An 11814-nucleotide genomic window follows, 5' to 3' on the forward strand; every position below is an offset into this window, starting at 1 on the left:
TTGTCCCAAGCCAGCCTGAACTATATAGCAAGACCCTGTCTCAAAAATAAAATAGAATAAAATAAAATAAACCTACTCTGTAGACTTGATGTATTCCTATAAAGTGATCCCCAGAGTGGTCAGGTTCAAGAGATCTGTTTTTCCAAATTCATACTCTAAGTTCTACCACTCTGAGGCAAAAAGAAGGCCCACAACCAGTCCCCAGTATCGAGAGACTGTCTCTTGTTTGACTTTCCTCAGCTTAAAGGAACTTAAGCTGAAGAGAAGCCTGGGGAAAGGTGAGGGAAAAGAATGAGGGGGAAAGGTGAGGAATGGAGAGGTAGGATAACGCTGTCTTGTTGGGGTTTGGTTTGGCTCTTAAACAGGGTCTCATGTAGCTCAGACTGGCACCTAACTCACTCTGCAGCTGAGAATGGCCTTGGGTTCCTGATCCCTCTGCCTCTTACCAAATGCTAGGAACACCAAGTGCACCACCAGGCTGGGCTTCAGGCAAAGTCCTGTCAGGCATTTCTAACATCAGAAAAAAGGTACCCCCTAACCCTCTGCCTCCTACATATTCCTTACCCGGGCTGGGTGCCGGCCCGATGCTCTAAAGCCAAAATAGCTGTGCCATAAGATACCGGTAAGACTGCAGCATCCTGTAGAGAGACGCTTTCTGGAATCTGCCACAGGGTCTACACAAAGAAATAACAGCATTTGTGGAAATGTGTGCGTGGTTACCGAAGCTGTTCAATAAACATTACGATGTGACTGGGTGAGTAATTTGCAATGGGAAACACATGTTTATTATCACCTATTAAGGAGTACAGATCAGGACCAAGCAAGCCGGGGTGAGTTTAGGAGTTGGGCGTAACAGACTTCCAACCCCTGAGGCTGGCATCTGCTCAAAAAAGGAGCCAACTGAAGGAGAACAGACTCCGGGTTACTATGAGGTCACAGGTGAACTGTGTGTTATGTAAATCGTACCTCCCTAAAACTGGATGGGATCCTTATAACACGGCCCCACTAGGGGGCACCATTCACATCCTGCTCATCCCATTCGGAGCGACACTGTTCCCAGGGCAGACCACTTCATATGCTTATAGGAAAACAAACCCATGATATACAACTCAATGCGTTAAACCAGTTTTTCAACCACCTGTCACTAAAAAGGATCCAAATAAATGGCCAGCCAGTTGTTCAGGCACTGAAAAAAATAAACAAACAAACCAAAAAAAAACATTCTACACAAGCAAAACTCTGTGCCTGGGCTGTCACACCAATACAGAAATTTAGTTAGCATTTGAAGGAAGAAAAAAAATGCTTGGCTAGAAACAAGCTATAATGAAACAAACACAAAAGAAGGGCGAAGTGAGGAAGAGAGACATGGAAACAGAAAACCAAAGAGGAAATCATGCGTCCATGAGTGCTGAGAGACAGCTATACCTTCTGGTCGATGACACACTCTTCAGCCATAGTGTTCAGGTTAGTACAAACTCCAATAACCCGATCTCCCTGGAGGGAAAGAACACGTGTACTTGGCCCATGTTCCAAGGCACACATCTCTGCCAGAAGACACGGCTTGGCCTTAATATCTACTCAGAGTTCATTTCTGGTTTGAAAATAACACAGCAATTCTCTCAATACCAAGCTACCAAGCCAATAGGAGCACATTTTAGACACCTGGGAGCCAGGGAAGGAAAATTGGTAAGAATTAGAATCCCTGATTATTTCTTTCACTTGAGACTCAAACTTAAAAATCCTTTATCCAAAAAAATAAAAAAAAGCAAGTTCTTTATTCCTTCAGTAGCTGAAGATCAAGTGTTGTCTTATATTCGTAATAGTTTAATAAGGCCAGAAACTTCCACCCACTCTCCCCACCTCCTCATTCAGAATTCATTCTTTGCCTTCTGTCTTGAGTTCCTTTGGTCACATGGCCAAGGCCAGGAGAAGAAAGATGGGTGTAAAAGAAATTAGCACATTCTCACAGCTACACACACACTCTGGGGTTTTTACCAGTTTACCTTTTTCACAGTGCTGACATCTTTTCCTGTCTCCAGGACAGTCCCAGAAAACTCCATTCCTGGAACATTTAAAGACTGGGTTACCTTTGAAGCCCAGCACCCTGGAGATAGGAAAACTCTGACCAACAAGGGCCCTCATCTGCTCTTGGGAGCTATTAAGTTTTGAATGCCCAAGGGCAAAAGGTGGTACTCAAAACAGGATAATGAGCATAAGGTTTCATAGTCTCAACACACAAACTACAGCTGCCCCACTCTCAACCTAGATCATTCATGAATATGCAAGCAGTACCCAGGTACTTTTGACCCTGATCACGGGGCCACCGGGCTCCTATACAACCCCAACTACAATCACCAAGTTATATTTATCTGCTGTCATGTCTCCTTTGCTGCGCTCTGAGGAGGGCCTCAGGGACATGATCTATGTTTATTCAGACAGTACTTAGCTCAGAACAGGATGAATTAGTGTCGTCTGCCCTTTCTTCAGCCACCTCTGAAATTTCTCTTCCTTTAGTTATGTGTTTGTTTGTTTTGTTTGTTTTTTCGTTAGTTTTTGTTTTGTTTGGGGGGGGTTGTTTTTGGTTTGGTTTGGTTTTTGATTTTTTTTTTTTGAGACAAGAGTTTTTCTGTGTAGCCCTGCCTGTCCTGGGACTCGCTCTGTAGACCAGGCTAGCCTCGAACTCACAGAGATCCATCTCCCACGTCCATGTGCTGGTATTAAAGGCATGCACCACCACCCAGCCACCTCTGAAATTTCTGAACCTAATAGCTATGCATTTCCTTTGCTCTGCCTGGGGAATAACTTAATTGTGACATCTTCCTTGATGTGTTCTTTCAGCAAATACAAGGAGAAGGAAATGGTTCTGGTATTAAGACACAATACCAAAAACCCCAAACATAACAGCTGTGTTGCAATCATCTAATCACTATAATCTTTATATTTATCTATATAAAATATGCATGTGCTCCAAACACACTAGGCTCTATTTAGATCTCATTAAATAACTTCAAAATCAAAAACCAGTCATTTATCTATGTGTCAGTGATCTAAAAGTAACCAGAGAGAGAGAGAGCGTGATGGAAGTCAGACAGTGGGCTGCTAGGATACACTTGGACTTTTTCTTCCTCTTCTCCTTTTTGAACCTTTGGCATTGAGCTCCTTTGGGCTTGGGCTGATGAGGATACAGGTCTTAGCTGCAAGCGTGTTTGTGATCCTTCAGTGAAAAAATAAAAACTGAGGCAACACCAAGAAGGCAAAGGGATAACTAGGGTTAACAACAGAATTCTGGTGAACACAACATCTAACCTGCTGCCCATTGATTCATTTGAAAATAGTTAGAGAATGTCCTTAGCTAACTGTTCCTGTCACCTTGACACAGCCCAGAAGTATCTGAGGGATTCTCAATTAGGGGCTTGCCTCAGTCAGATTGCCTGTGGGCATGTCTGTGGGGCATTTTCCTGATTGCTAATTGATGCAGAAGGGTCTAGCTCACTGTGAGTGGTACCATCTCTGGGTAGATGGGCCTGGGTAATATAAGAAGAGCTGAACATGCACCTAAGAGCCAGCAGCATCGTTCTTGACAGTTTCTGCTTCAGTTCCTGACCTGACTGTAAGCCAAATAACCCTTTCCTCCCCAGGTTGATTTCGGTCAGTGCTTTATCAGCAACATAAAATCTAGCTAGACCACCGAGTGTCATCTATAAACAAACCAGTGCAATGCTAAACTGGGGATACAATACTGAGTACTGAGGCCTGGGGGAGGGGGAGGAGTAGCGTCACGAGGTAGTGACTCTAACAGTGATGATGGTGTATGTAACAAGAACCTCCCTCACTAGTTAAGCCTGGCAGAGGGTGGGGAGTAGTGTCTGAGAAGATGCATGCGGCTCTGAAAACCCTCAGAATCTCCTTTTCCAGAAATAGTCTGTTGGTCCCCCATACTCACCGGGTGTAAAGGGAAGAGGGGGTTTTTCCTGATACTGGCCACGACAGACCAGAATATCGGCAAAGTTAATGCCACAGAAATGAACATCAACTCTGACCTGCAAAGGAAACACAGAACAACAAAACAGAGACAAAGTTCATTTGGTAACAATTAACTCAAGAAGGGTTACTGAATGAATAACAGCCATATGCCAGGTACTGAACAAGGAACCAGAGTATCATAAGGCAAAATGGACAAAGCGTAGGCTTCTGTGGACCTAAAAGTATAGGCACCAACTAAAGAATAATGAAGCTAATGAGTCTCAAACGTAGCCCAGGCTGGCCTCAAACTTGAAATCTTCCCGGAATTATAAAATTCACCATCATGCTTGGCTCATGTGTGTTGAATCATACCTCAACATAAAATATTAAAGATAGGAGAAAGCACACATGAGGGTATGTGACCCCTTGAGGAATGCCAAGAAAAACTAGGAGCATAACCCTCGAGCTAATAAAAGCAAAAAAACAATGATTCAGACTAGGAGGTGAAAGTTTGGCACAAATAAAAGTGGTGGCATGTGTGAGCGTCCTGTATCAGAGACAAAAGAAAAAACAGTGAGCCTAGAACACCAGAGAAAGAGACAAGGCCCTGAGAGAGTGAGCGCCCTCCACTACACCGAGATTTGCAGCTGTGAACTTAGCACCTTGGCCATAGGATGCCACTGAGGGGGTCTAAGCATAGATAACTAAGGTCCATCTGAACTTGAGGAGCTGGAATCCTGGAGGCCAGCCTAGAGCCCTGTCTTCTATGCTCTTCGCAAAGTTGTCAGGGAGCAGACCAGCAGCCACGTGACTGGTCTCTAAACCAGTGAGTCTCCAACTCCCCCGATGCTGTGACCCTTTCATCCAGTTCCCCATGTGGTGACCCTCGATCACAGAAATGTTTCATTGCTACTTCATAACTGTCGTCTTGCTGCTGTTATGAACTGTAATGTAAATATCTGCTATGCAGGATGTCTGATATGAGACCCCTGTGAAAGGGTCGTTTGGCCCCCAAAGGGGTGACAACTCACAGGTTGAAAACCACTGCTCTAGGCTTTTTGGGGAACCAGTGAGTCTCAAAAGGTGGTTGGTCCTGGACCAACCTCAGCATCCCCTGGGGATTTCTTAGAAACTCACACTTCAGCAGGTGTGGAGGCATGTGCCTTTAATGACAGCACTGAGAAGACAGAGCAAGGCAGATCTCTGTGAGTTCCAGACCAGCCTGGTCTCCACAGTAAATTCCAGGTCAGCCAGGGATACACGGGGAGACTGTCTAATGAAAAAGAAAGAAAGTAAAAAATTCAGACTTTCAGGCCACACCCCATGCTGAATCATATGCGGGAAGTCAAGGCTCAGCAATCTGTCTGAACAGGCCCAGATGACTCCTGTACTCACTAGAGAACGTATCCCAACAGACCTTGGAATCCCAGAAGATGCCAGTCAGAATCCCAAACCAATAATATTTACTTGTTTAAGTTTAATACAGAGGTGGCAGGGTGAATAGAAGCCATTTTTCATCCACAAAAATCATTCATTTCTCGATTCCTTTTGGTTTTCGAGACAGGGTTTCTCTGTGTAATAGCTTTCTTGAAACTTGCTCTGTAGACTAGGCTGGCCTCGAACTCACAGAAATCCGCCTGCCTCTGCCTCCTGAGTGCTGGGATTAAAGGCGTGCACCGCCACTGCCCACAACATTTCTCCATTCTTTAGGCAGGTGCTACGTGCCAGGGTTCATTCCAAACTCTGGGGATTTAATGCTGGAATAACAAGAGTGTAAATACGGCTCTCACAAGCTAACTCCCCAGCCTTGGAGTAGTTACTGACTCACAGGTCCTCAATGCACTCCGTTTTGGTTTTAAGAACAATCTAGCCAAGAGTGGTGAGGCATTTCTGTGCTCTGGAAGCTGATGCAAGATCCTAAAATCAAGGTCAGCCTGGATTATATAGTGTGTTAAAAACAAAAAAGCACCAATTTCCCCAGAAAGGAATGATTCAAGAGGAGCTCTGGGTACGTGAATCGGGAGAAACTGCTATCACATGCTCTTCCAAGCAATCCATTTTAACCACAGCCTCTATTCTGGTGACCTTTAGGGCTGCAGCTGCATTTCTGCCTCCCGTCAGCGATCCCTAGCGTGAAGTCACTTGCCGGCTCCACCCTGTTTCAAGTTCTGCATCCTTCACTATGTATTTGTCACGTACTGTCACCATTGTGGTCCCTAGGCAAAGCCAAGGTGGCTTTCACCTATTTGGTGAAACCACACAGGAAAAAATACCAAATTACTGCAGGACTTCAGAGGAGCCCAGGCATGTATTCACTAGAGTGGGGTTTGGGAGAGTGGGAAAGGCAGATAATTTGATGCTGACTAGGGGCTAAGCAAAGGATAAGGGTCCTTTTATCTGTATTGTTATGTAAAGCCTTGTGTAAATCAGATGCTGTTTCTAAGGCAACTGCTCTGGCGTTTGGGAAAGGGGCCTATACGTGAGTTTTGAGAGACTGCTTCCTGACAGTTTTGGCCTTTCTGTGAACCTTGAAAGGGCTTGATCTTCCAGCCCAGAGTGGATGCGCTCCAGCCTCCGGGTCACCCCCTATGCTTGGGAACTAGGATCTTGACTGCAGCAGGAAGCCATCTACTGTGTGGCCGAGATAGACGGAGATTTTGAACCGTACATGGAGGCATCCAGGGGTCAAGTCTGTCACCCTACCTCGTGTGGCCCGACAGGGCGGGAAGCCACCTCTTCAATGACCAGGGGACGCTTCAACTCGGAGCACAGTGCGGCGCGGTAGTGCCGGCCTTGGCTCTGCGCGGCTCGCCTGCAAAGAAGAAAAAGGGGCTGGTTTTCTCGGGTGTACCCGGGGGCCGGTACTTGGGGGGCTCTAGGGAAGAGTCGGGCTTGCACCTGTAGAACCACGTCGAAAGGAGGGGCCGTGCACACAGCCGCGCCGCCATGGCTAGCTGAAACTCGTGAGGGGCGTGGCCAGCGCGTGGCAGGAAGAGCCCGGGGGAGAGCGGAAAGGCGTCCCAGGACGCGCCCGACGACAGGGCGACCTGCGACCCAGCGGGTGGGGCTCGCTCTGTCCGCCCATGGGACGGCAGCTGCAGCCTGCTTGTAAGGCTAGACCACGGGGCGCACATCCCTGGAGTCCGTCCTCGGTGCAGAAAAGCAAAAAGGAAGCATGAGGAAAATGGTTCGATTACCTCAGATTAACTTTTTTTTTTTTTTTTTTTTTTGAGACAGTCTCACTATATAGCTCTCGCTGCCCTGGAACTCGCTGTGTTGAGCAGGCTGGCCTAAAAGATGTGATCTATGCCGGGCGGTGGTGGCGCAATGCCGGGCGGTGGTGGTGCACGCCTTTAATCCCAGCACTCGGGAGGCAGAGGCAGGCAGATCTCTGAGTTCGAGGCCAGCCTGGTCTACAAGAGCTAGTTCCAGGACGGGCTCTAGAAACTACAGGGAAAACCTGTCTCGAAAAACCAAAAAAAAAAAAAAAAGATGTGATCTTCCTGCCTCTGCTTCCTGGGTGCTGGAACTATGTAAAATCTGTATTCAGCGCCAAGCGGTGGTGGTACAAACCTTTAGTCCCAGCCCTTGGAAGGGGGGACACGGAAGCAGGTGGATTTTTGTGAGTTGTAGGCTAGCCTGGTCTACAGAGCGCGTTCCAGGACAGCCAGGGCTACACAGAGAAATCCTGTCTTAAAAAACTAAACAACAGCAGCAACAAAATCCGTATTTGGAAGCTACTATTTTGTTTGTTTGTTTGTTTGTTTTGTTTTAGTAGCTCCAGGGTTCTCTATCAGAAAGAAGTACTGAGGTAAATCCTCTGATGTCTGCATTCAAACGCCTTGCTAGGGTCCCTGCCACTAATTTTCTCACACAGGATTAATTATGATAAAACTAAACTGTTGCTAACGATCTGGTGTTAACAGATCCTAAGCAAATCCAAAGAGAACGTCCAATTAGACAGAAGCCGGCTGGGCACACGCCTGTAATCCCAGGACCCAGGAGACAGAGGTAAGAAAAAAATCTAACATTCGAATCAGCCCGAGCTACAGAGTGAGACCCTGTCTCAAGTAAAAATAAAAATAAATGAACATGATGGCGAACGCCTTTAATCTCATCACTCAGAAGAAGGCAGAGAGATGACTCTCCATAAATTTGAGGCCAGCCTGGCCTACATACCCAATTCCTGGCCAGTCAGGGCTACATAGTTAAACCATGTCTCAAAATATAAATTAATGAGGAAACTAAAATCAAAACTCAATGGTTTTCATGTTCCAAAGGCCTGCTTATATTAGGTTTAACATTTAGTAAATGTGATTCAGTGACCACATAATCCCTAGGTGCATAGGTACACCCTGAAAGAATTAAAAACAACATTATTATATATATGAAATATTATATAAAACTGGTTAGGAATTGGCAAGATGGCTGAATGGTTAAAGGTGCTTGTTATCAAGCTTGACAGCTGAATTCAATCTCCAGAAACCACATGGTGGAAGGAGAGAACTACTCCCAAAAATTGTCCTCTGAACTCCAAATGCTAGCCTTATTACATATGTACACACACAATAAATATGTATATATAATATTTGTTATTTATTATTAAATAATTCTATAAACATTACATAAATTTATTTTATTATATACTAAATAGATATATTACATATTAAAAATAAACTGGTTAGACATACTTGCAACAGCAACCAAATATATACCAACAATATATGAGAGGTATATTTTTATATGTGATATACTGGGGAGACTGTACCATTGGATAAATAGAATTTAATGACACCATAGTGTCTTTTAAAGACATCTGATCAAAGAGTATATAGGTCACAGATTGAAACCCAATACTACCACTTCTTTGACCCCTTCCTTAATGGTTCTTGCCCTCAATTAACTCTTCCATAAAAAGAAGGCACTGAACATGAATGAACAGCAATTGAATGAAGGGAAACCGTAAAGCAAAACTGAACTAAGAATGCATTTCTAAGACTATGGCCTAAAGGCTTTGATGATTGAGAAATCCAAGACAAATAACCATCTCAGGTGTGTAGTAGAGGACACTGTCATTACAACAACATTTACTGGGAACTTTTAGCTTCACATACACACAACAGAAGGGAAACAATGTCCAGAACATGATAAAATGTCTCAAAACTTGTGTTTCCAACGAAACAGACATGAAAACCCTTTGTAAACTGCTAATCACCAAACATATGAGATGAAACCAGAGGCTGGAGATGTAGCTCAGTGGCCCAGCACTTGCCTGGCATCCTGGAGGCCCTGGGTTCGATCCTCAGCAACGCAAAAAAATGGAAAGAAGCCAGGAATTGTGGAGAAATGCAATGTCACCACCAAATGGCCTTCTTAGGTTGGTAGTGTAACTCTGTAGTAGAGCACCAACCTAGCCTGTGAGGCCCTGAGCTTGGTCACTAGCACTTAGGGGGAAAAGTTATAGTTGCCAAAAAACAGTTAACAACAAGAAATCTCAAATTTATGATGTAACCAGAATTGTTTGTTCTGAGTATTAATTGCTATTGCTTTGTAGACAAACAATTTGAGATCCAACTAGTACCTCCAGAGTGCTGGGATTCAAAGTATACACCATCACACCCAGCCCTAGCAACAGTTCTTAATCTTATTTATATTTACTGTATTTGCATAATGCTTGACACTTTTAAGTATTTAATAGATGTGTACCTAAAGAATTGTTGAATGAGAACTCAGTTATCTAGTATGAATTCTCCAGATAATTAGAAACAACTTTTAAATATTAAGTATCTTATTTTCAATTAAGTGCTTTAATGGAAATTTTTTCATTAAAAATATATGACAGGAGGAACACATGTGTGGTGTATGTTCATGTATGTACAAGGGTGAACATGCCTGTACTCACAAAGAGATCAGAGGAGGATGGTGGGTGTGCTGATTTTTCACTTTCTGCTTTATTCACTCAAGGCAGGGCCCCTTACTGGCCCTGGAGGAGGTGATAAGCAAGCCCCAGGGATCCTCCTGTCTCCATCTCCCTCAGCACTAAGCTTAGAGAGGGGCACACAGGACCACTCCTAGCTTTTTAGGAGGGTGTTGGGATTAAACTCTGTTCCTCATGTTTGTACAGCAAGAGCTTTTACTCACCAAGACATTGTCCTAGCCCCAGAAAAAAATGTTCTACTATTGTTTTCACAATATTCTGCCAATCCCAGAGAATATGAAAATCATTGAGCATAAGGAAGCTTCTCAATACTGCAATCAACATTTATGAAACAATCTGAAGAAATTAGTAAGCGTCTACTTAAGAAGAGTCTTGAAAGATAGTTGAGTTGGTCTGAGCACTTGTATGTAAAAAGTTTCACATTTACAGAGAGCAGTCAACAGCAAGGCAGGCTGTTTAGTAGCAGTTACCATGGTAGCAAAGGAAACATCCAGCCTGTCCATCAAGGTGTTGCCACCACACCTTGCTGTCTTCTTTCAGCTATTGTTTCTGGTTGTCCTGGTTATTTAGTTTTATTTGGGAGTGAGGCAGAACGAAGAAACAAGAAGAATAAAAGTTGAATCCTGAAGGAGATTAACATCAAGCAGTTAAATCCAAACCATCATTCGTCTTATCCAAAGGAGGCAGGAGATCCGTTGCTGCCCTGCAAACCAGCTTGAGGGCTCATTAGGGAAGTAAAAGAGTAACAGATGATTCTTCCTTCTGCTGCAAATCACATGGAGAGATAATATTTAACATCCAGGAGCTGCCGGAGGCCTGGGGATGAAGAAGCAAGCCAAAGTTGGATACACAGACCTCTCTGTTTTCACAGAATAGTAGACAAGCAATATAATCTCAGTACAGGACAGTGCTCCGAATGTACAGGGATCCTCCACAGCAAAAATGTACTATCCAGTAACACATCTCGAAAACAGAGGCTGTCTCTGCTGCCGCCAAGTTTACCTCCATGTCTAGCACATAGTAAATGCCGAGAGGGTGCAAACAAGGAGCTCTACAAGCTGTCTAGGAAAGCTGCAGGCACCACATAACTGAAGCCACAAATCCCAATGGTGTGTGTTTGTTAGGCTTTATGTATTATTTATTTATCCATTTGTGTATGTGTGTGTGTGTGTGTGTGTGTGTATACCTCCATGCATTTGTGCAACACATGCAATAATCCATGGAGGCCAGAAGAGGGAGTCAGAGCATTTGTAAGCCCTGTAGTTGATGGGGATGGAATTCTCAAAGAGCAGTAAATACTCCTAACTGCTGACCCCATCATTCTGACCCCAGTTTTAAGGGTTCTTGCACATAATTCCTTACCTGAGTTTATGGCTACTGGGCATAATTTAGTCTTCATTTATTCTAGTTCAGCATTGCTATCATAGTTATGAGTTATCATCTCGTGATGTCCTCCAAAATGCTTGAGATGTGGAGGCAGAGTTTGCCTTTTCAGTACTCTTCCCCAGGGCGTGAATTCCGATCACTCCAGGGAGCTAGTGTTTATCAGCTTCAGAGAATGTGCTTTAACATTGATCTGAGGAATGGCCAGGAACTACTTCTCCATCCCAGGAATAATTGAAGGTTTGCTATGCAAGTTATTTTTCCACCACCCATGGAATCGGGATTTCTAACCTAAGATGGAGTTCAGGATAGTCCCAGCACTTGGAAGACAGAGGCAAGTGGATCTCTGTGAGTTCAAGGCCAACCTCGACACACAGGAATACAGCAAAACCCTGTCTCAAAAAATAATGACAACAAAAAGATATTCTCATCAAACTGCCTCGTTTGTAAGAAACAGAGTAAGTGGGATGTGGCCCAAGGTCTCATTGCTGGGTGGTGGCAGGGACAGCATTAAGATCAGCTTTTTCCTG

At 44.3% G+C, this 11814-nt stretch overlaps 1 protein-coding gene across 1 annotated transcript in view; it reads right to left on the bottom strand.

The window, feature by feature from the left end:
- The window catches only part of LOC119827545 (quinone oxidoreductase-like protein 2), a 34276-nt gene extending 27280 nt beyond the window's left edge, over window positions 1-6996 (bottom strand). The window contains exons 1-6 of the mRNA XM_038349310.1: window positions 6862-6996; window positions 6667-6775; window positions 3944-4040; window positions 2004-2062; window positions 1426-1494; window positions 565-674 (exon numbers count right to left, since the gene is read on the bottom strand). Of these exons, the coding sequence (XP_038205238.1) occupies window positions 565-674; window positions 1426-1494; window positions 2004-2062; window positions 3944-4040; window positions 6667-6775; window positions 6862-6911 (494 nt within the window). The 5' untranslated portion in view covers window positions 6912-6996. The remainder of the gene's footprint in view (window positions 1-564; window positions 675-1425; window positions 1495-2003; window positions 2063-3943; window positions 4041-6666; window positions 6776-6861) is intronic.
- Between the last annotated feature and the right edge of the window lie 4818 nt (window positions 6997-11814).

This window comes from Arvicola amphibius, chromosome 12, assembly GCF_903992535.2.
Source record: "Arvicola amphibius chromosome 12, mArvAmp1.2, whole genome shotgun sequence".
NCBI classification, from domain to species: domain Eukaryota; kingdom Metazoa; phylum Chordata; class Mammalia; order Rodentia; family Cricetidae; genus Arvicola; species Arvicola amphibius.